The sequence below is a fragment of the Marmota flaviventris genome, chromosome 11 (assembly GCF_047511675.1).
Source record: "Marmota flaviventris isolate mMarFla1 chromosome 11, mMarFla1.hap1, whole genome shotgun sequence".
Lineage (NCBI taxonomy): Eukaryota > Metazoa > Chordata > Mammalia > Rodentia > Sciuridae > Marmota > Marmota flaviventris.
In genome coordinates this window covers 60,846,183-60,872,732 of record NC_092508.1, presented here as the reverse complement: position 1 = coordinate 60,872,732, position 26,550 = coordinate 60,846,183, and the positions used below count along the sequence as shown (strand labels likewise).

Genomic DNA, 26,550 nt, shown 5'->3' with positions numbered 1-26,550 from the left:
TGGCACATGCCTGTAATCCCAGTAGCTCGGGAGGCTGAGACAGGAGGATCACGAATTCAAGGCCAGCCTCAGCAAAATCGAGGCGCTAAGCAACTCAGTGACACCCTGTCTCTAAATAAAATACAAAATAGGGCTGGGGATGTGGCTCAGTGTTTGGGTGTCCTTGAGTTCAATGTCTGGAACCCCCCTGTCCCCAAATGATTCAAGCAAGAACGAAAAGCATATATCAGATTTTCAAAACTCAGAAATAATGTATTTATAAGAAATAACAGAACTCAGAAAAGCATTAAAGATAAAAGAAAAATAGTACTGGAAATATATAAACCAAATGAACGTGGCAAATACATATAGCAGATAATCGTCTTTTTTTTTTTTTGGAAACCAGGGCTTGAACCCAGGGGCACTTGACTACACTGAGTCACATCCCCAGTCCTTTTTATTTTGAGACAGAGTCTCACTAACTTGCTGAGTGCCTTGCTAAATTTCTGAGGCTGACTTTGAAGTTGGGATCCTCTTGCCTCAGTCTCCAGAGCTGCTGGCATGCACCACTGCACCCTGCTAACAGATGATCCTTTAAGGGATCTAGAAAGTATAAAGGAGGAACATTCTTTAAATTAAAAGAAAAAAGATGAAAAGAATTTGAGATAAAACAACTAATGAAGCAACGAATATTTAATATACAGGCAACAGAATTCCTAAAAGAGTTAAGAAAATAATGAAAACTACAATTTAAGAAAAACTCCCCTGAAAAATGAAATTTCATTTATAACTTCTGATTGAAAAACTAACACAATATGTACCTAAGAATATCAACCCAGAAGGCCAACATCAAAGTTTTCAAAAGCGATATTTTATGCCAAAAGAAAACAAAACAACATAGTCAAGATAGTCAAGGAAAGAAAACATGAGCAAAGTGCTTCATATTCACTAAAACAAATTGTTTTATGTGTTTATTTTTCAACATATTCTTCCTTACTTTTAAGCTCTTATTGTAGACTGAAACTCTGGTTTTCAGAGTTAGTAGAATACAACATTTGTTTCATATTGTATTCAGAATACAACATTAGGAACTACTGCTCCCATAAGCCCTTCCCAAAGAATCTACTGAAAACAGACTTCAAAAATCCAAAATGAAGAATTTAATCACTTTAAGAACTAAAATCAAGCAGCAATATTATTTACTTATTGATAGAATTAAATATTACATTATTTATTTAATCCCTATCTTCTGCATTGATCTCGAGAGCCATGATTCTCAATATAGAAGATGCAGATGCAAATAAAATTTTTATAGTCCTGAATTAGAAGAATCAATATAAACTCATGCAATATTATTTTTGAAACAAACAAAATGAATATAAACGTGTACACACACACAGCAACAGCAACACCAACCACCACCAATAATAGAAAATCTTATATCAGAATAACCTTCCCACAGATAACTATAAATTCTGGAAAAATATTTAAAAATTAAGACTATCCTTTCAGGGATCATTTCTATAGTTTGTTACCTGAAGATACTTGAGCAACCAAATGAGAGATTAACACTTTGAGGATGGGAACAGATTTGGAGGGCTTCCTGTTTTTACAGTTTTTTTTTTTTTCCTGAAGGAAGGCCCTAAGAGTCAGCAACTAAAACTTTTGATTAAATCTTAAGTTTTACTGGTTTTAAAAACCAGTTTCAGTCTACAATAGCTGAAAAGGAAGGAAGAATATGCTGGAAAATAGAGAACCACAAAGAAAGAGTCCTGAACTCTGCATATTAATTCTGCCCACCTCTCTAGCTGTTCATGTACGAGTGGGAAAGACTATAAGCAGTCCAGGTAAGGCTAAAACAACTGAACAGAGATGCTGAGCTGCTGGCCCCCTTTGGCAGGCGCAGTTTAGATGTCAGTTCAGCTAAATTAACTGCCTACAAATAAAATAGAAAGAAAGAAAGAAAAAAAAGAAAGGAAGGAAGGAAGGAAGGAAGGAAATCAACATTCTCCAGAATACAACAATCCCCAGTCACTACGGTATGTCATTCAGAGTATAGAAAAAATACAACATTCCTAAACATATGAAGAAACAAACTCTTATGACCTACACTTGAGAAAAAGACATTCAATAGAGAGAAACTATAAAGTAACACAGATCCTAGAATCAGCTAAATTAGCTATAAACATGATTAAAATGAAAAAGGGAAATATGCTTATAATAAATGAACAAATTGGAAATTTCTGCAGAATGAAAATTGTGAAAAAGATGTAAATACTGGAACTGAAAATTTCACTCTGAAATAAAAAACAAATCACTAGATGGGCATAAAAGCAGAACTGAGAAGGACAGTATTGAAGACAGGTCAAAGAAATTATTCACATTAAATAACAGAAAGAAAAAGCTTTAAATTAGCATCTGTTGGACACTAGTAAGTAATTGAACATATATGTAATGAGAGTCACAGGACATAAAATGGAGCAGAAAAAAATATTTGAAGAAAATTTCAAAACTTGGTGAAGACGTTAATTTATAAGAGTTCACCAATTCTCCCAATCGGGTTAAGTACAAAGAAAACCATACCAAGGCACATCATAACCAAAAGGGGAAAAAAAATTTTAAAGCAGATAGAGAAGGCATACCTGAGAACAAAAGAAGGATATAAGTGACTGCTGATTTGTCATGAATACTGGAGGTCACATTTACTCTGTGGAAATCATGAGCCAGGAGAACCTTGCACTGAGGCACATAAGATACCATCATTAAGGAAACTGAAGAGATTAAGTACAGGTGAAAAAAGAGACCTAACTTAATCTTTTCCCCATGTTTTATTCTAGAAAGTTAGCAGTCACATTTATCCTCCACAGGTGGAAGATTATTTTCTCTCCAGAAAAGCAGACCATTTCAAAAGACAAGATACTAAGTTGTAAATCCCTCAAAGAAATTACACCCAGCTAAGTTATCCTACTAAAAAATCCATCAGACAATAAGCCCTGCCTACTCACACAAAGCATCTAATAAGTGTTTGAGTACGTAATGCACAGAGAAGAAACAAAAGACAACATCACTACATGTTTGAAGAAATGTAAATAAAAATAAAATGAAACCAGTAAGAGTTAATCCAGGCAGCAGGAGGAAAACTTCACATACAAATCATCACCAGTATATTCACTGGAAATTAAGTAAGTGACAAGTAAAGTACAAAAAAGTGGGGAGAGGACAGATAAAGCTGAAGAAATCATCCCTAAATCTTCCCTTACATAGAGACTAAATAAAATTGAAAGAAAAAAGAAAACTAGAGAATCAATGCAAGAAATCCTGGTCTAAATAATGAGAGCTCCAGAAAAAAGAATTTTAAAACTGAGTAGTTCAAATTATCCAAAAAAATAATTCAAGAAACTTTCCCAGAACTATAACGTGTGAGTTTCTGGACTGGAAGGACACCTGTTTTGAACCAAGCATACTGAATTCAAGACCACACCAAGACATATTATAATAAATTTTAAATGCTAGAAAATATCATAAAAAGCTTTCAGAGAAGTACAGGTCACTTACAAAGTTATCAGGATTCAAAACAGCAGTGGAGTGCTCAGCAGTAAAATGCTTTGAAAATTCTAAGAAAATGATTTCCAATCTAGAATTCTACTCCCCAGATAAACTAACAAGCAAGTAGGAGGTACAAAATATGCAAGATCTCAACAACAAAAATTCATCACCCTTATACCTTTTCTTAGGAAGTGACTAAAGAATCTCTTCCATCAAAACAAAGGAATAAACCAAGAAAAGAAGATACAAGATGCAAGAACAGGAGCTCAAACGCAGGACACACAAAAACAGGAATTTTCATGATAAAAAAGGAGATTCTCAGCATACTACAGTGACAGAGCTACATCAATGTTTATAACAACTAATTCACAATAGCCAAGCTATGGAATCAACCTAGGTGTCCTTCAACAGATGAATGGATTAAAAAAATGTGGTATATATATACAGAATGGAGTATTACTCAGCCATAAAGAAGAACAAAATTATGGAATTTGCTGGTAAATGGATGGAGTTGGAGAATATCACGCTAAATCAAATAAGCCAGGCCCCCATAACTAATGGCCAAATATTCTCTCTGATATGTGGATGCTAACTCATAACAAGGGAGGGTGGGGAGAATGGAAGTCCTTGGATTAGACCAAAGGGAATGAAGGAAAGGGAGCAGGGAGGGGAATAGGAAAGACAGTAGAATTAATGATCTATCCTTATATATGAATATACAACCAGGGTAACTCCACATCTTGTACAACCACAAGAATAGAATCCTAATTAGAGTTATACACCAGTATGTACAATATGCCAAAAGGCACTCTACAGTCATGTATATCTAAATAATAATAATAATAATAAAATATATAAAATAAGATTCTCAAATGGCATGCATCCTAGATATAAAGAATAACTAGCATGGACAAAAAGAGAAGAATGAAGGACTTTGGGAGTGATGTCTAAAAATAAAGGAAAAGAGGGAAGGAAAAAAATAATTTGTATTTTAAAATAAGAGAGACTGGTACATGTCTACTGGTGAATATATGGATAATCACATTGTACTTAAAAAAAAACTTAAAAAGACATCTACTATTAACTCTACGGGGAAAAAAGTTACACAAAAGAAGAAATGTAATAATGAAAATTTGCATGACTCACCTATGAATAAATTTCCAGTCAAAATATGAACACTGAAAAACTGAATTAATCATAAACTGAAATACTGAGTGCTATCAAAATTAGGATGGGAAAAAAATGAGGAGGGGAACAGGAAAGTGTGGATATTTCTTTAAGAGTACTGGAGCTGGGGCTATAGCTCAGCGGCAGAGTGCCTGCCTAGCACATGAGAGACACTGGGTTCGATCCTCAGCACCACATAAAAATAAAACAAAGACATACTGTCCGTCTACAACAACAAGAATTTTTTTTTAAAAAAGGTATAAGACTGGATTGTTTGAAAGACCCAACTCCTTATTTTCTATAAAACAAAGTCAATAACTATCTGAAATTGAAAGATAAGTAACTATCATAATTTAAAATACATATGTAAAAAAAGCTACAAAAGAAGAGGAACTGACTTTGGGAAGAATGTATCTAAGGCTGGAAGGATGGGACAAAGTTCTATCAATTATAATTATAGGCCTAAAAGATTGTGTGACTCTTACTTCTTATTTGTAGGAATTCTTTCTACATTCTGGGTTATAGGTCTTTGATGGTTTGCCTTTTCACTCTCTTTTTTTGTCATTTTAAACATGGTTAAATTTACAAATGTTTTTTTCTTTATGTTTGTGCCTTGTATAACCCATTTATGAAATTTGTCGATCCAACTCACAAACATAGTCTATTCTTATTAAAACTTTATTGTGACTACAATTTAACTGGAATTCGTTTTTGTATCATGGTAAGAGCTGGGAATTAAGGGATTTTTATTTCCCCATACAAATATCCAATTGCTCTAGTGCATCTATTATAAAATCACCTTTTTCCCAAGGCACTGCAGTGTCACCTTTGTCATAAATCAAGTTATGACATAGGATGACAGTTGCTGAACTCTGTTCTGTTCTATTGATATACTTTTTTCTACCTTTTTGTCAATATTACACTAATTTAATTATTTTAACTTTATTATATTCCTTGATATCTAATAGTATAGTTCCTTCAGCTTTGTACCTCCCCCCAGCCTTTTTTTGTTTTTGTATTTCCTTTAAGACTGCCTTAACCATACTTGGCCTTTATAATTTGATATAAGTTTTGGAATCAGCCTGCCAGTTTCTCCACTCCTCAAAACCATGTGGGATTACAGTGAATCAATAGAACATTTTAAGAAGTGATAGCATTATAACACTATCTTCCAAAACATGAACTTTATACCTCTCATTTGGTTAGGGTTTTTTGATTTTTCTGCATTCTACAGTTTTCAGTGACAATGTCTTGAGTATTTCCTATACTGCTGTACATAGTATCATTTTAATAACTTCATTTTCCATTTAATTGTTGTTGACATATACAAATATAATAATTTTAATACATGATTTATATCCAATGACCTTGATTAATTTACTTCTTAGTTTTATTCATAGATTCTTGGTGATTTTTTTTCTATGTCACAATCATGTTATGGGAACCATCTTTATTTCTCTATGGGTACCAGTTACATAACTGTGTTTAGTTACTGAAAATTCATTGAGCAATATACTTATGAGCTGGGGATTTGGCTCAGTTGTAGGGTACTTGCTTAGCATACACGAGGCCCCAGGTACAGTCCCCAGTACAACAACAATATCAACAAAAATATACTTACGATATATGCATTACTATATATGTACTGAGGAGAACTACTTAGAAGCTCTGCAATTTATCTAATTTCACTATTGACATAAAAATCTTCATATTTTATCACAAGGCGTTTCTTGTAAAAAGCACTTATTTAAAAAGGTTGATAATCTCATTATTGATTCCTTGGAGAACATAACTATAACAATTCTTCATAGATTAGTATCCATTTATTCTTTTTTTATAAGTATTTTTAAATTGTAGAGGGACAGAATATTTTATTTATTTATTTTTTGTGGTGCTGGGGATGGAATCTAGTGCCCCACAAATGCTAGGCAAGCAAGCACTCTACCACTGAGCTACAATTGCAGCTCCCCCATTTATTCTTACTTAGCTTCAGTATCAAAATTTAATTCTGCATCAGAATCAGTTTAGAAATGCTTTCCCTAATTACAATATAACTCTACTTTTAAAATTATTTTAATTTCTTTCTTTTCAATTATAATTGCACATTATTTATGGGGTACAGTGTGATATTTCAAAACACGTATACTATGTGTATTGATCAAATCGGGGTAATTAGTATTTTCATTTCCTTACCATTTCTTCTAGATCCTCTCTAGTTCTTTTTTTCTTCTTTCTTTATTTGGTACTGGGGATTAAACTCAGGGGCACCTTATCCCTGAGCTACATCCCTAGCCTTTTAAATTTTGACACAGGGTCTCACTATATTGCTTAGGGCCTTGCTAAATTGCTGAGGCTGGCTTTGAACTTGTGATCCTTCTGCCTCAGCCTTCTGAGCTACTGGGATTACAGGTGTGGGCCACTGTATCTGGCATTCTTCTAGTTCTTTACAAATATACAACAAGTTAATGTACACTATAGTTGCCCTACTGCTACTAGAATGTGTTCCTCCTATCTAACTGAACTGTGATACTCATTTTATCCAACCTCCCAACTACCATTCTTAGCCTCTAAGTAGTGCTACTCTCTATCATTTGGGGATCAACATTTTTGGTTACCACATAAGAAAGAAAATGTTTATTTATGTGTCTGGCTTATTTAACCTAACATGTCTTCTACTTCCATCTAATTCTCCCACAAACCACAGCATTTCATTTTTTAATGGTTAAATAATATTTCATTGTGTGTATGTGTGTCCCATTTTTCTTAACCATTCATCTGTCTGACTCCACATCTAAGCTACTGTACATAGTGCTGCAATACACATGGGCATATAGGTATCTCTTTGATATGCCGATTTAATTTCTTTTGGATTTATACTAGAAGTGGGATAGCTGGTAGACACTGGGAATGTATGTTTAGTTTTATGAGGTCTTATGGTTTGAATGTGAGGTATCCCCCAAAAGATCACATGCAAGATAATGCAAGAGGTTTGGAGAAGAAATGATTGGGTTATAGCCTTAATCTAATCAGTGAATTACTCAACTTCACCCCAGGGAATTAACTGAGTGGTAACTGGAAGTAGGTGGGGTGTAGTTAGAGCAAGTAGTTCACTGGGGGTGTAGCTATCGGCTATATATTTTGTATCTGGAGAGTGGAGACACTCTCTCCCTGCTTGCTGATCACCATGTGAGCTGCTTCCCTCTGCCATACTCTTCCGCCTCACCTTGAGCCCCAAGGAATGAAGCCTGCTGTCTATGGATTGAGACCTCTGAAACCGTGAGCCCTCAGATAAATTTTTCCTCCTAAAATTGTTCTGGTAAGATCTTTTAGCCACAGCAAGAAAAAACTGCTGAATAAAACATGAGGAATCTCCATGTAGTTCCCCATAAGGGCCATGCTAATTTACATTCCCACGATCAGTGACTAAGAGTTCTCCCATTGGGCTGAGGCTGTAGCTCAGTGGCAGAGCACTTGCCTAGCACGTGTGAGGCACTGGGCTCAATCCTTAGCACCACATAAAAATAAATAAATAAAGGCATTCTGCCCATCTATAACTACAAAAAATTTTTCAAAAGACAAAAGAGTTCTTTCTTATCCACATTCTTGCCAGCATTGATTATTTTGCTTTTTTAATAATAGTCATTGTTACTGGGTAAGAAGATATCTCATTGTGGTTCTGGTTTGCAATTCCCTGAGGGCAGTTATATATAACCCTATAAGGTTTTCATTGGTATTCTGGCCAACAGTATGGTGAAAAAAACAATATTTAAACTAGCCGATACCTTTTTTTTTTTTAACCAAGACTATTAAAATTAACATTTAAAAATTAATTTTCTCAGTTGCATTAGCCATATTTTAAGTCAACTAACAGCATAACAGGCCACACAGATATAAAACAGAGCCACCATTATAGAAATTCTGTTGGACAGAGTTGCTATAGACCAGGGGTCAGAAAACTATATAGCTCTCCATCTATTTTTATAAATAAAATTTTATTGGGACATAGCCACACTCATTTGATTACATACAATTTGTGGTTACTTTAGTGCTATGACAGCAGAACTAACCAGAACAACTGAGACATTGTGTATGATGTACCATATGATATACATATTAACTACTTAGACCTACAGAGAAAAAGTTATACACCTTTGCTATAGACCATATCCCCCCCTCCAACAACAACAACAAAATACGGTAGGAATGTGCATGTGTGTATACATAAGAAAGAATGAGAATGAATGGAAATGCTTTTACAGTTAAGAGTGCAATGCTATATTTCACCAACAGATGCCCCCACCTACCCAGCTATAATCTAGTGAAAAAAATTCCTCACTTCCCTAAAAAAGCAGTCTTAAATCTGAAATTTGAAATTCAAGTCTTTTGATACAAAACACAGTAAACACTTTCCATTTTAGGTGCTCAACATTCGTTCCAAGTTCAAGACAGCACGAGTTTCCTTCTGGAAAACTACAGATTAATTTGCCTAACTACTTTAACTCCTTTCATATATACTCTCCACCCATACCAACAGCCAAGAAACCAAAGGGAAAGCACAAAACCAGTACTCAAATAATCAACTCTCTCCCCTTGAATTCTGTGTCTTGAAAGTGATATAATAAAGGAAGGATGGGGAAAGGAGAGTGAGAGAGAAAAAGAGTGTGTGTGTGTGTGTGTGTGTGTTTGAATCCAGTAGAGATATAGAATCAGAATGTGAGTATTTCCTGCTGCCTAGAGACCCAGAGTTGCCCCAATTCCTAAGTCTGGGTTTCCAAGCCTCTGAACCATTCTATGAATTACACAATATCTGCCAAAATCTTCCCTTCTTTGTTTAAGGTAGCTAGAGTTCGTTTCTTTTTCTGCAAATAAAGTCCAATATTAATATAAAATGTAAATCATTTAACAATGGTTTGGCAGAAAATATGGAATGGAATGAAGTGGAAAATCACTATCTTAAAAACAAGATAATTTATCCATATATAACATTTAATTTTAAAAGGGCACACTGAATATTTTGACAAGGATGAGCTCTAAGGTAAAACTGTAAAACAGGCTAAGTTTTGGTCCCTACCCTCAATCTCAATCAGCACTACCACTATGCTGGTTCTTGATTCTGAGTTGCCCATTATTCATCCACTATTCTGTTCTTACCTCTCTGTTAATTGCCAATTAATTCTAAATATTAATTAAGGAGTTTAAATTTCAGTTTGCATCTATGGGTACAAAGGCAAAGCCAGTGGTATGTTTCTCATCTCCCCAAACATCTTTAGTTCACTAATATTCCAAAACATCCACTTAATATGCCAATGGGAATGTGTCACATTTTAACAGAATATGAAATGTGGATTTAACCTACAAACTAAGATCACCCTCCAACTCCTGAGGCCGTTACTAGAATGACTATAAGGAATTTGAAATAGGGTTTGTGTTTTCTGTATGGAAACCAAGAACATTAAATGAAACTTTACACATAATCAGTATTTTAAATATATGCTGAGGGCTGGAGATGCAGCTCAAAGGTAGACCACTTGCCTAGCATGTGTGAGGTCCTGGGTTCAACATAGCACTGAAAAGGAAAAAAAAAAAAAAAAAGCTGAGGGAATGAAGCAAGTGGGTGTTTTATTTTGTTTTCCATATAATGTTATCAGCACAGAAATAAGTAAATTAGTAAACCAAACAAATCCTGGTCCTATTTTCAGTTCCAAATACCATGTTGTATCTTAATAGAGGCACAAAATCTCACTAGAGATCTTGTTGGTCATCACTAGGGGCACAATGTTAGAGCAAGTCCAGAAAGACTACATGAGCCATGGGAACTCCAGGTGCAATTCAAATATTTTCTCCAGTTTTCTTTAGAATACATCTATGTCTCAATTCTACTCTTCTAATAGCCTTAGCCTCCAAGGTTTTCAAAACAGAATTAGAATAAAGGTATACTGTTTTGATTTCTTAAAGTTATTTCATTCCCCAAATTAAGCAACTGAGCTATGCCACAGTCCCTTGTACTCAAGATCTTAGCAGTCTGTAAAAAATAAATTAACATGTAATAGGGTAAAATCTGTTCTGGTACATATAGATTATCAATGAAAGGACATAGGTTTGCCAAATTTGATTTGGGCAATCAGGTGAAAAGAAGCAGTCATAAAACATTTGACCTTTGACATTTAAACAGCAGTGAATCTGATGAAAAAGGGGGATAAGGGCAAGTGAAGCAAAGTTAACTGCATGTTCAACAGAAAAAAGATGTGAAAAACTATGCTCATTATGGAACCACTGGTGGTCTGATATGACTGGATAAAAGTAGGACTATGAAGAAAAGATGAAAGGTGGGGCATAAAATTGGGCCATAGAGATAAGGCAAAGGTTCCAAGACAAAGCAATGGTAAAAAATAGGGCTTCTAAACAAAAGAGTCTGAAATTAACTGGCTAACCACATGAAAAAGAATGAATATGAACTCCCTTCCTCCTAAATATACACAAATGAACTCAAAATGGATCAAAGACCTTAAGAACCAGAACTAACTATACGTGTTTTACCAGAAAACACTATGTGTGTGTGTGTGTGTGTGTGTGTCCGTGTCCCTAGATTAGGCAATGGTTTCTTACATAGGATACTCAAAGAATTAGAGAAAATATGCAATCATATATCTTGATATGTACAATCCTTAGAACTCAAGTGTGAATAAATAACCAAGTTTTTAAACGGGTAAAAGATTTGAATAGGTATCTCACCAAAGGAGATATGTGAACAATAAGTACATGAAAAGTAAAGATTTCCAATCATTAAGGAAATGCAAATCAAAACACAATGACACCACTTCACACACCACTCAGACTGGCTATAATAAAAAAATTAACAAGCCCTGGCAAGGATGTGGAGAAATTAGAATTGCTTATACATTGCTGATGGAAATGTAAAATGGCAAAACTATTTTAAAAAACAGTTTGGTAGTTTCTCAAAATATTAAACACAGAGCCACCGTAGAATTCCTTTCCTACCTACATACCCAAGAGAGCTAAAACACACGTCTACACAAAAACTACCAAAGTGTTCCTAACAGTTCATAATATTATTGTCCAAAAAAATGGTAACAACCCAAATGTCCACTAACTCATGAGTGGATAAATAACATGTGACATATCCATATAATGGAATTATTTGGTCATAAAGAGAAACGAGTACTGATATATGTACTGCAGCATTTATGAACCATAAAAACATTATGCCAGGTGAAAAACGCCAGACACAATGTTACATAGCGTATAACTGCATTTATATGACATGTCCATAATAGAAAAATCTAGAGAGACAAAAAGTAAACTAGTACCTTCCAGGAACTAGAGTATAAAGTAGGGGAACAGGGAAGTTGCTGCTAATGGTCAGGGGTTTCATTTAGAGGGCAGGAAAAACATTCTGGAGTTTGACAATTGTGGTGTGTGAACAACTGTGTATATATTTAAAAACTACTGAGTGCATATTTTAAATGGGTCAATTTTATGGTATGTGAATTATCTTTCAGTATAAAAAGATATAAAAGTTCAAATTACTTGAGAGAAAGAGCATAAAAGAAAAAAAGCTTGACAAAATACAGTATATAGCATATAGCAGGGATAGGCTCAGCATCAGTCATCTTTTAATTGTGTTTGCAGCTGCTATTCTCTAACACCAGTGCAGCCATTAGCCAATGAAGCTCTAGCTGAAGGAGAAGTGGGCTAAGGAGGTGTCAATATCAGGCTTATCCCAGCTGAGTCCTCCTCAAATCAACAGGGTGGTAAAGCACTCAGGAAGCAATCAGCTACTAAAGTCACTTCCAAATGCACCGACTACTGGACAGATGATGAAATCTCATCCCAAGTCTAGGAACTGCAACACTTTGTGACATCTGACATTATTAAAAGTCCACTGAACTTATGATTCATAAATCTCACCCCCTTCCAGTGTCTGTTGTGAGAAATTACTCAAGTCTTCAAAACAGATCTGCACTTCCAGACCAATTACTGGTGGTTTGCACGAGTCAAGTGAGATCTATCTGGTTGGCCTGTTTTGAACACACCAACCTGTGTGCTATTCATATCAAACATGTAACAATTATGCCAAAAGACATCCAGTACAAGCCACATACATGGAGAATAAGAATTCATTATGGTGGGAAACATTTCATTCTGGAAAAAAAAATTCCCATTTTTGGTATTTTGGAACATCAGATATTTTCCCCATGGGGTCAAAAGGTACCTACCTAAGTGTATGATTTCAAGAGGGAAAACAAGGTATAGAAATCAGATATTGGCAGTTTTCCCATTTTAATTTGTTTGAATTTTTTATATAAATGCAGGAACATAAAGCATTAATGCAAGTCAGAATGTATCAGTAAATAAGTTTCAACAGTTTGACTACATAACAATTATAAATAAACTTATTAAATTTTTCTGGACAATATCAGCACATATATTTTTTAAACAAGTAAATTTTTTATTGACAAACAACAAAAAATATAGCAGTATATAACCCTTTATATAAACATTCAAATAAACATTAGGTACACATGCAAACACACACACACACAGAGACTCAAAGTTTTCCGAGAATAAGAACTGTAACACCAATAAAACAAATAACCCAATTAATAAATGTGCCAAGGAACTGACAGACACTTCTTAGAAGAAGATTTATAATCAATCAATAAATATATGAAAAAATGTTCAACACCTCTAGCAATTAGAGACATGCAAATCAAAACTACTCTAAGATTTCACCTCACTCTAGTCTGAACGGCCACAGTGGAGTAAAGGCGCACTCGTACACTGTTGGTGGGACTGCAAATTGGTGGAAAGCAGTATGGAGAATTCTTGGAAAACTGGGAATGGAACCACCATTTGACCCAGCTATCCCACTCCTTGGTCTATACCCAAAAGACTTAAAATCAGCATACTACAGGGACACAGCCACGTCAACGTTTATAGCACAATTCACAATAGCTAAACTGTAAAACCAACCTAGATGCCCTTCAGTAGATGAATGGATAAAGAAATTTTGTATATATACACATGGAATATTATTCAGCATTAAAAGAGAATAAAATTATGACATTTGCAGGTAAATGGATGGAGTTGGAGAATATAATGCTAAGTTAGCCAATCCAAAAAAAAAAAGCCAAATGTTTTCTCTGATTTAAGGATGCTGATTCATAATGGGGAGGCATAGAAGGATTAGATGAACTCTAGATAGGGCAAAGAGGAAAAGCAGAGGGAGAGGAAGGATTGGGGGGTGGGGGTAGGCAAGACGGTGGAATGAGATGGCATTATTACCCTAAATACATGTTGAAGACATGAGCGGTGTTACTCTACTTTGTGTACAACCAGAGATATGAAAAATTGTGCTATATATCTATAATATGAATTGTAATACTTTCTGCTGTCATATATAATAAATTAATGAAAAAATATAAAAAATAAAAAATAAATGAAATTGATTTTAAATAGACAATGTAAACGAGCTACTTCAGTTCATTTCTGAGTATTTTTCTAGAATCTCTCTGTCTACACAAGTAAATTAAGTATATCTTCTTTGGTTCCTCTCTTCTTAAAGCTGGTATTAAACAGAGTGCCCTGCAATACATTTTTCCCTTAATGCATCTTGAAGAAACTTCCAAATCAATAAAAAGATAGCTTCATCTTTTCTTTTTTCCTTTGCTATTTCCTTTCTTTCAAACAAGTAATCTACTGTTCATGCCATATTTCAATAAGTCCTTTATGATCCTGCCACAGAAGAGGAGAATTATTTTTGTTGGCACCACAGTTTCCCCTTTTCTGATATATTTAATTTCATTTTTTATTCTATAAATCAGTACATTAACTTTTAACAACGTAATTTTTTTAAAGTTTTAACTGTGTGCCGTAACTTCTCTCTATGTAACATAAGAAAATATATCTTCCACTTAGTTTCTTTCCCCAAGTGACAGCTACATGGAAACTTTACATCATTACAATTGGAAACATTTGCTTTTACCTTCTATCTATAACCTTACAACAATGCCACAAACCTGTGCCATAAAGGTCTGGCAAGTAAAATAAACAGATAAATTAAAAACAAAAGTATGAATTATAGAATAAAGGTTTTCTTTCCAGTTGTTTCTTACTATTTGCTGTAAATGCTGAATTAATTAATAAGGAACCATCACTTCTAGGGGAAATAAAGAGTTATGTTCCTGTAAGCTTCTGAACAAAATTTGGTCTATTGATCAATACATAACCTTGTTGTATTTAGGTCTAAAGACACCTTACTTAATAGATATATTATCGACTCATTAACATTTAACTTATGACCATAGCACTATAATTATCAATATGTATATTTTTTTTGTAAAGCACACAGCCTTCTTATAAATATTAGGCAGTAGTTCTGAACTATGTTTGGGGGTCATTAACAAAAAATGTGAAAAATATAGCACTAAATAAACTGAGGAAAGAATACCGTATGAAAGCTTAAAAAAGAACGTCAATTTGGCTGGGCACAATGGCGCATGCCTGTAATCCCAGCAGCTCAGGACGCTGAGGCAAGAGGATTGCAAGTTCAAAGCGAGCCTCAGCAATTGGGCAAGGCACTAAGTAACTCAGCAAGACCCTGTTTCTAAACAAAATACAAAAAAGGGCTGGGGGTGTGGCTCAATGGTCAAGTGCGATCTCCAGTACGCCCCCCCCAAAATATCCATTTTGTTTGTTTGTTTTGATTTTTTGCAGTACCAGATACAAACCAAGGCCTCTCTACCACTGAGCCACATCACCAGCCCTTTTGAAAAATGTTGAAATAGGGTCTCACTAAGTTACTGAGTCTGGCCTCAAACTTTCAATCCTCCTGCCTCAGCTTTCAGAATAGCCGGAAGTATAGGCATGAGTCATCGTGTTCAGCTTTTTGGTTTGTTTTTTCTTTTCCCATAGCTTTACTGAGGTAAAATTGAACTACAATAAAATACACATATTTGAAGTATGCAATATGATCAGTTTTGACATGTATGTAACCAATACAATCAATATAAAAAGCATTTCCATTACTTTTTAAAAATTTGAAATCATGCAGACTATTTTCTACATGATTTATTACATTAGAAATCAATCACCTTAAGAAATATAGAACATCACCCCCACAAGTCAACTATTTCAAAATTAAACGGCGCACTTATAAATATCTCAGCAATCAAGGAAGAAAGCACAAGAAATAAAAAGTATGTTGAACTGAGTGATAATAAAAGCTTAAAATATCAGATGTCTGGGATGAAACAGTACTCAGATGAACATTTATAACTTAAAGCACTGGTATCAGAAAAAAGCTAGAATAACAATCAGATTATTTTCAAATTATGTACTAGGAAGAAAAAAAGAATAGGAGCAGAAGTAATATGAAATAGAGAATAATACAGCTAATTTGATAAAAAGCAAACAAGTCTAATCAAGAAAAAAACAAACAACATAAAAATTAATATCAGTGGAAAGGGAGCTATCAAAATAACCTACAGAGGCTAAAATTATATTAAGGTAACATTACAATTGTATGCCAACATATGGGATATCTTACATAACACAGTCTATATTAAAGAAGGATCCATATGCTGCTGAGAAGAAAGTTAAAAGAGTGTCAATTTGTTCAGTCTCAGATAACTCAAATCTTTCACCATTCTCCATAGGTGCAGGCCCTTAGATGACAACAAAAGCAATAAGAGTTTTATTTTTGAAGTAATAAACAAATTTGAGCAAGTAGGTGAATTTGCAAATATGGAATCCTCAAATAATGAGGGCTGACTCTGTAGGAGGAAGGGATTATATTCATCAAATCAAGCATATCCCACATAGTTTTGCTCATTTATTTGAACAGTTTAAATCTAAAAGAATTATATTAAAATCTTTAAATACAATTGTGTTTTAACAAATCCACCATATATTTCCAGAACGGTTTGGCAGGTAAAAATTTACAACTATCATAACTTCTTTATCTTTAGCCTATAAAAACAGATTCAAGTCTAAGTAATCTTGGGGTTTCCATCACAAGAAGGGAAACACAATAAACAAACATTAACGTTTCATACTATGAAGGAACCAATAGCTCTAGTTTTAAAAAAAGGAGGAGGCAGTGAACGGGGTGGTATAACATAGGTATCATCCTACACAGCACAGTGAGAAATCTTCCCTGAAGAGGTGACATTCGAGCAGAAATTTGAATAAAGTGAGGAAGAACTATAAAGCACCTGGCAGATAAGCCAGGGAAGGTACCACGGTGGTACAGCTGTTAACAGAGATGAGCAACTACCAATGGTTAGATCTTAGAAGGCTTTGTTGGCACAGTGAAGATTCTGAATTTTAAGTACAACTGAAAATCTCTGGAGAGTTTTGAGTTGGGGACAAAATTGATCTCAACTTATATTTTAACTGTATTTTATTTTTCTATGATTATCTATAATACTTTCTTTTCAGAAGTTTTGTCATTTTTAGAGAGATGTTTCTTGTCAACAGCCTATAGAGGGATTCCCATTTCCTATGATAATATATACTTGGTTTTATTTCTTCTATCTTATATAACAGCATATAAAAGTAAAATACTTTGTTTCTTCTTTCTCCTTCCCTTACTTGGATTATGTCTCTTTTTATTCTACCTTCCAAAACCCACTGCAGTAATTTACACTTCTATGTACATCACCTCTGTTGTCTGTGTTCACTTTCTTACTTTTAGTAAACATAATACTGGTCTTCTTTACAGATAAATAAAATCCTAATTATTATTCTGTTCTCCTAGATGACTTTCTTATCACCTTTCTCCCTCCCCTTTTCTCCCAGAGCACCATCACTATTAGAAATTTGATCCTTAAGAGTGCTTTTACTGCTGGGTGAGTGCATGAACACCTGTACTACCAGCAACTTGGAAGGCTGAGGCAGGAGGATCACAAGTTCAAAGCCAGCCTCAGCAACTTAGAGACACCCTTTCTCAAAATAAAAAAATAAAAGGGCTGGGGATGTGCCTCAATGGGTAAGCACCTCTGGGTTCAATCATCCCTGGTACCAAAAAAAAAAAAAAAAAAAAAAAGATTGTCCTTCTATATTAAAAACCTTCAGTGGTACTAAAACTTGCCACCCAGTAATACTGCATTTCAAAGGTACATTATCATCATCTATTTAAATAAAAATATTTTAAGAGCATTGTTCACTATTGGCTTACATTTGTAGTTTCACCTATATTTATTTTTAAATGAGAATTTTTAAAAATTATACACCCAAAAGATGAAAGCAAACATTAATTATTATCTTCTGACATACATAAATACTCAAATTTCTCCTACTGTCTCAAAGATGTCCTTTGTAACTGTTTTTCCCCTAATTCAGGAGCAAATTAGGATTCAGATTTACACATTACATTTGGCTGCTATGTATCTTTAGTCTCAATACAACCTAGAACAATCCCACTTATCCCACTTTGTTCTTCATGGCACTGAATATTTTGAAGGGTTCAGGCCAGTTATCCAGGAGAATGTCCAAGGGGTACTTTATCACAATTAAATTAAAAATAAACATTTGCAACATTTAAACTATAGCTCACTTGTGTACCTCCTACTGCATTACCTTAGGATACACATGTCAGACTTTTTGTAACCATGCCAAAGAAAAGTTTGACCTTATTTATTATAGTGGGAACCACTGGTTTCTATTTTAAAGACACATTTTTCTCTTTTGTAATTAATAACTAACCTATTATGGGGGGTGAAACATTGAGAACTTGTAAATATACGGTTCTCCAAAACATCTTCTAAAAATGGAATACTAAAACAGCAGCACTCACCTGTTCAATGGAAGACAGATATTGCACAACAAGGAGGCATTAGGCAGTGTATGATGAAAGGGAGTCAGAAAATAATAATTATAACAAATAACAGAGACAGAATTCACCACTTAAGAGAGAAAACACTCATATTTCAAACAAAAACCAAATGTTGTTCATAAGAAGTACTTAAAGAGTACAAAAGGACAAAAAACACACCCAAGACAAACATGAAAAGGAAGCTGAAGGTGACATAAATATTATACAGTTATAAAAGGAACAATAAAACAAGATATATGCATGTAAAAATACACCCTCAAATGTGTATCAAGTAAAAACTAATAAACTGCAAGCAGTAATACATAAATCAAAAATCACACTATAATATTTCAGCAAAAGACAAATCAAGCAGACAAGGAGGTTTCAGAAACCTGAACAAATACAATTAAGAGCTATTTAGATATGAAATGCTTATAAAACAGCATATTCAGGGACTGAAATCATATAAACTGTATTTTCTGATTAGAATGCAATAAATTAGAAATCTATAACAAAAGAATAGCTCAGAATATGCCATGCTAGCACTTCTGTGTTAAAAAGGAAATAAAGGCAATTATGAAATATATAAAACTGAACAATAATATAGCATCTACTGAAATGTGTGGGACAAAAAGGAATTCTTAAGAGGACAGCATTAATCAGGATATATGAATGGTTAAAATAAATGAGCTGATACTAACCTCCCACTTGCTAGAATGGCCAAAATAAAAAAGAAAAAAAATCACATTGCCATATGTTGGTGAGGACATAGAAAAATTGAAGTTCTTATACACTTTGAAAAAATTTCTCATGTACTTTGAAACTCTGGAAGTTTCAAAACAATTTAAGCATATATCCACTCTATACCTAAGTATTTTCCAAAGAGAAATGAAAACATTCACCAAAACATTTACACAAGAAAGTTACACAAACTTATTCATGATATGCAAAACAAAAATATCCGATCTGATTATCACTCCATGATGTGGTCAACTGATACAATAAAATACTTTTTAGCAACAAAAATGAATGAACTTTTAAAACAGCACCATCAATAAATATCAAAAATATGGTAAGTGAAAGAAGTCAAATACAAAAAAATTACTGCATGATTCTGTTTGTATGTAATCCCAATTCAGGCAAAATTCATTTGTAGTGACAGAAATCAGGGATTGAGGCAGAGGGCATTTGACAAGAGGGAACTGACTAGAAAGAAGCAGAAGAAAACTTTTTGAAGGAATGAAAATATTCTATATTTTGTTTTATTTGGTATTTACAACATGTAAACTATTTCCAAAGCTCTAAGAGGGCAGAATACACAAATGTTTATAGTAGTTTTATTCCTAATCACTGAAACACTGGGAACAACCCAAACGTTCTTCATCTGGGAAACGGATTAAAAAGAAGTGTGGTGTATGCATACAATGGAATAATATTAATTAGCAATAAAACAATCACGCTATTGATAATATTAAACAATACTGGTGAATCTCACATAAGAAACCACTACATTTAGTTGAAAGAAGCAAGACTCAAAAAACTACATACTGGAGTTCATACTCCCATTTGCATGACATTTTAGAAAAGCTCAACTATAGAACTTGAACAGGAAAGAGACTGGTGGTTGCCAAGGCAACCTAGAGGGGTTCGATACAAAGGGAGTTTGGGGGAATATTTTAGGGTGAGGAAACTATTTTTTTTATCTTAGTTGTAATGGAGATTACACAATTGTATTTTGTTTGTTTGTTTTTGTTGTTGTTGTTGGTATCGGGGATTGAACCTAGGGGCACTCAACCACTGAGCCACATCTCCGGCCCTATTTTGTATTTTATTTAGAGACAGGGTTTCATTGAGTTGCTTAGCACCTTGTTTTTGCTTAGACTGGCTCTGAACTTGCAAAACTCTTGCCTCAGCCTCCTGAACGGCTGGGAGTGTCCACTAGCTGTCCATATTTTTAAAAATTTACAACAGAATTATATAAGTAAAAGGGTGAATTTTATTACATGGAAACTATACCTTAGAAAAAACCACAAGGAGAAGATATCAGAACTGAACACATAAGATCTATACATTTTATTTTATGTTTACATCTCTATAGAAGTAAATTAACTAAATAAGCACTCATTTCAATTGATGCAAGGCCAAAGCAACAGTAAGTAAATTAAGGCAAAACTCAATGGAAAAAAACAAGAGGAGAAAAACAGATACAGATTAAAGTGAAGATCTTTTTCTCTGAAATATTCATTAGATTAAACAGAACTCTGGCAAGAATGAACAGAAAAGGAGATTATGAAGAAAGCAAGTTAACAAAAGAGGCTTTTGGTTTTTTTTTTAAGTTATACTTTAAAAAAAAAAAAAAACTTATTTATTTATTTATTTTTATGTGGTGCTGATGTGCGAACCCAGCACCTCACATGTGCTAGGCGAGCAATTTACCACTGAGCCACAACCCCAGCCCCCAACAAGAGGTTTTTAAAAAGTATTTTAACTATACACTAATTAAAAAATGGAAATTATTACAGCTTTACAGGTGAATGTCTTCTTATATTCCCAAGAATATTTCTCATGATACACTCATGTTGTTGAAAAAAACCTGAAAATAGTGAAGAGGTCCAGATTCTTTTGTTTGACTAGTATGCTACTAATTTATAAAACAGATACAGTGTGAAAAAAATGCTGAGTATCTTGAGAGGCATAAAGATTACAAGAATGAATACATTTGTCAAAAATTAACGAACTAGCTGGGGATATATCTCAGTGGTAGAGTACTTATCTAGCATACAGAAGGCCCTGGGTAATCCCCAGTATGGCCAAAACAAAACAAAATCAAAAACAACACTCACTGAACTATACTTGTCCAGTATGTAACATCTATTTCTTTCAACGTTTCTATATAAAAATCCAAATGAAATCCAATAAATATATTTTTAAAGTAATACATCAAAATTAAGTTTATCACAGAAATGCAAACAAGTTTAAACACTTTTAAATCTACTAAATAACCATATCAATAATCCAAAGGGGAAAAAATCAGGATTCTTTCAAACAACAACAAAAGAAACTTTTATAAGTTCAACACCATTTAGGTTTTTAAAACAAATGAACAAAAAGCTCTTAACTAACCAGTAATAGAAAAGCTATTCTTTAACTTGGTCATGGTTATATACTTATAATCTATAGCAAACATTAAAAATTGGATGATTCCTCTTTTAGGGAAAGAATAAAACATAGTACTTGAAGGTGGTTACAACATTAAGGAAAATAATTATATATATGTATATATACATATATATATAATATATTATGTATATATACATATATATATAATATATACAAACACACACATATATACACACACACATGCACGCTCACATACATACATATAATATGACGGCTAGACATCAGACCAGATTTTAAAAACTTAAAAAAAACATCTTAAGCTACAGTAACACACTAGAAAGTAAAATTTTAAAAATTCTACAGAACTGAATAAAAATGGGGAGACATTTCATGGACTAAATAGGACAACCTAATCTTATAAAGATGTTAGTACTTCCCAAATTGATCTATACACTGAATGCATTAGAAAAAAAATCACACTTGATTCTTTTAAGGAAATAGATACAAATAAGCCACTACAGAATTCCCAAATCCTAACAAGCACATGAAGAGATACTCAAATTTTATGAGGGAATAAAGATCCATAAATAAACTGATCTTAAAAGAACAAAAAGAGATTTGCTCTACTATATTAGAAGACATTCCAAAATACAATAATATTTTAATGTAATATTAGCACAAAAACACAGAGGCAGACTCACATATATACATAGTAATCATCTATACTATCATGTGACAAATGATATGTAGTAAATATACAAGTCGTATATATGATAAAGGTGGTATCACCAATCAGTGAAAAAAACATGGACAATTTAAGAAGCATTGTAGAGAAAACTGGTTCACCAGATGGAGGAAAAACAAAACTGAATTGCTACTACACACCACAGATGAATTTAAAGGTAGAACATGAAATATTGTTATTACATCCCACTAGGAATTTCTTCAGTATTACTCACTGCCTATCAATTATTCTCAGCTACACCAAAAAACAAAACAAAAAACAAAAAAAAACCAGGGGGGAGGGGGAATATAAGAAAACCAGTTGGATTTGGTGGCACACACCAGTAATCCCAGCTACTCAAAGAGGTGAGGAAGGAGAATGGCAAGTTTGGGGTAGCCTAAACAACTTAGCAAAACCCTATCTCAAAATAAAAAAATACAGAGGGCTGGGAGCATAGTTCACTGGGAAAGTGCCCCTGATTTCAATCCCCAGTACTGGGAAACAAACAAAAACAAAGAATGATGGTACACGGTAGAGGAAATAATGGTCAACACACTAATACCCAGAAACCATGACTGTTATCCTACATGGCAAAAGGAGCTTTGCAGACGTGTCTGAGGACAAGGACTCTGAGTTAAGCAGATTATCCCAGATTATCTGGGTGGGTCTAAACTAATCATGAGTGAGTACTTAAAAGGACTTTTATTTGAAACATATAACATAAGGTCCCTGAAAAATGTTATGCTGTATTAGAAATCAGGTTTATAGGATGGTGAGGCATATAGTTCAGTGGTAGAACACTTGCCTAGCATGCACAAGACCCTGGGTTCCACTTCCAGCACCACCAGAAAAAAACAAAAATCAAGTTTATAAATACTATTGTTTTAAACACATTATAAAAGTAATAATAGGGCTAGGGATGTGTTTCAAGTGGTAACGCGCTCGCCTGGCATGCGCGGGGAGCTGGGTTCGATCCTCAGCACCACATAAAAAAAAAATAAAATAAAGATGTTGTGTCCACTGAAAACTAAAAATAAATATTAAAAAAATTCTTTCCTCTAAAAAAAAAAAGGAATAATAGTTTGCTGTTAAACAAATATATAAAGTTCCTTTACAAAATATTTTAGGCAATTTAATACAGACAAAGAATATTAAAGAAAAATTAAAGTTTTACTCACTTTAGCTCCAACGCTGCAACTACCAGTGCTCCCAGTGCTCCCACTTGCAACTCCAGTAAATCTAGCTTCCAATAACTCTTGCCTTCTTGGATCCAGACTATGAAGCTCATCCATTGCACCTATTAAGAAAAAGAAAAACAGACATACATATGCAGATCTGTACATGGGTGTATGTTGTGCACGTACATATTCATATACAAACATAAAATATATAGTTAGTTGTCAATGAAAATTTATAAACAAATGCTATAAACTGATGAAATTAGGAGACTTTAAGATTTTTATAATATTCACACATTTATCAAAAACATCCTGCCAGTCACAGTGGCACACGTCTGTAATCCCAGCAACTCAGGAGGCTGAGGCTGGAGGATTCCAAGGCCAGCCTCAGCAACTTGGTAAGACCTGTCTCAAAACAAAAAATTAAAAAATACTTTGTGTACAACCAGTGACTTGAAAACTTGTGCTCTATATGTGTAATATGAAATGAATGCATTCTGCCTTCATGTATAACAAATTAGAATAAATAAATAATTTAATAAAGAAGAAATAATTTTTAAAAATAAAAAGGACTGGGAATATAGGAATATGGCTTAGTGGTGGAGCCCTGGGTTCAATTCTCAGTACCACAAACCACAAAACCACACAAAAAATACCCTACACTTTTGACTATAACCTATAGTAGGAAATATATTTTCCTTCCAATTCAGTATACAGATACTTATATGCATAAAGAAGTTTTCCACAAACACTACACTATGGAAACTACTATAGTAATAAGAGTCCTGTATGGTATCTATTTTATTCTAATCCATTAAGGGGGAGTAGACAACACTAATTGTGAGTTATTAATGGACCACAAATCCACAGTTTGAAAAATATCACTTTGATAATAAGCTTGTACAGAATTTAGATAGATATTACCACCACTTAATTTTCATTTTGTTTCTATGCCTTATCTAGCTAACTACATTTTAAAACGGGAAGGATTATTTTGTCATTGATAGGTCCCTGAAGATTTTTTTTGTACAGCTGTCCCTTGTTTTACATGGATGATTGGTTCTAGGACCCCATGGATACCAAAATCCACAGATGCTCAAGTCCCATTATACTTTAAATCATCTCTAAATTACTTATAATACCTAATGCAGTATCAATGCTATATCAACAGCTGTTAGACCATATTGTTTACAGAATAATTACAAGGGGAAAAAGTCTGTACTTCCTCAGTATAGTTGCAACGTTTTTCCTCCCAAACATTTTCAAACTTATCATTGACTGAATTCATGCATGCCAGAAGCTGAAGGGCCAACTGTACAGTTCACAGATTTAAGTTTTCACAAAGTAGATGAAACATACACATGGTTAAAGCAAATCACTGAGGTACAACTATTAAACAATCACCTTGAAAAGTGGGGATGGGGGGTTTAGCACTCTCACAAATTCTAGTTGAAGTTCAATTAACGTCTTAAAAATTATTTTATCTATGTCTGCTAATTCTCTACTGATAGATAAACTTCAGAAATGGGGGTTCTCAAAGGTAACAGGAAAGATATTATAGGGAACATTTGTAAATTAAAATAGTTCTTCCACACACCCTAATTACTTCCTAAAGTTTAACAACTGTTCCTATACACTTTACCTTTTAAATTTCCCTCACTTACTTTTCATTCTCATCTGGATAGAGGACTTAGATGAACAGTGACCATCTTTCCACATTTACTTGCATCTCTGTACCTGAACATATCCCCCTCCCATCCACTCTTTATTCCATCTCAGAAAATACAGAAAGCTAAAAAGCTAAAGTTTTTAACTCTTGCTTTTGATCTCATTTCTTTTCAATATCTATAAAATCTTACATTCACATGTATACCATCTCTCTAGCACCTTCTTCCCCCCTTTACCTCCTTCTGTCCTAGTTTGTTTTCTTAAAAGTCCACCTTGGCTTGAATTTCATGCCATTAATATAGTCATTTAATTCTTTCCTCAAACTAGTGATTTGTTACACATAATCCTTAGTATAGCCAATGCTCCCATTTTTCTCTGATCCATTAGTATAACAAAAAGTATACTATTACTTGATAGGGGATGGGGCGGGCAGGGATAGGGGGACAAAAGCAAAACAAAAATAATTCTAGTGTTCAAAATTCTACCATACCTTTCTATTCCCTCCTGGTTCTCTTTTAACTATGACCATCTCCCATGACCTTCTGTTCTCTTGTAGAGTCCCTGTGGCTCAAGTTTAGGATTCCCAAATCAAGTACCTATTATATATGACAAGTCCACCAATTCTTAAGCTTGACACTGGGACTTACAATCTACTGAGGTTTTGGGTTATTAAAAAAAAAAAAAAAATCCCTATTGGTTCTTCACTGGCACAGGATCATTTTGAACATATTGTCACATTTTAAAACTAAGTATAAAGTACTGGCATAAAGACCAACATAAAAATCAATGGGTCACAACAGCCCAGAAAATAAACTACCACATGAAATTACTGAGTTCACCAAGACCATTCAACAAAGCAAGAACAGTCTTTTCAACAAATGGTGCTCGGAAAACTGGATAGCTATATACATGAACTCCATATCATGAATAAACAAAGTGTGTTAATTTTAATTTTTAAATAAAATGAGTTATTTTTAAATAACTCAAAATGGATACCAGAAGACCCAAAACTATTAGGAAAAAACATAAAGGGAACCTCATGACACTGAATTCAGCAATGATTTCTTGAATATGACAACAGGAAATAAAAGAATAAATAAATTGGACTTCATCAAAATCACAAACTTCTGTGCACCAAAGAATACAATCAATGGAACAAAAAGATATCCCATAAAATGGAGAAAATATTTGCAAATCATCTGTCTGATAAAGGTCTCATATCTGGAACATACAAAGAACTTCTATAATGCAACAATGAAAAACAAAAAGCAATTAAAAATGGACAAAAGATGTGAATAGAAATTTCTCCAAAGATAACATACCAATAAGCA

The 26,550-nt window shown here is 33.8% G+C and overlaps 1 protein-coding gene and 1 pseudogene across 1 annotated transcript in view; one reads left to right on the top strand and one right to left on the bottom strand.

Annotated features, from left to right (window-relative positions):
* Positions 1-26,550, bottom strand: part of Tlk1 (tousled like kinase 1) — a 137,448-nt gene that overhangs the window by 67,173 nt on the left and 43,725 nt on the right. Inside the window, exon 2 of the mRNA XM_027946070.2 lies at positions 23,552-23,670. Within this exon, the coding sequence (XP_027801871.1) occupies positions 23,552-23,670 (119 nt within the window). The remainder of the gene's footprint in view (positions 1-23,551; positions 23,671-26,550) is intronic.
* Positions 1,476-1,707, top strand: LOC114101248 (small nucleolar RNA U3; annotated as a pseudogene).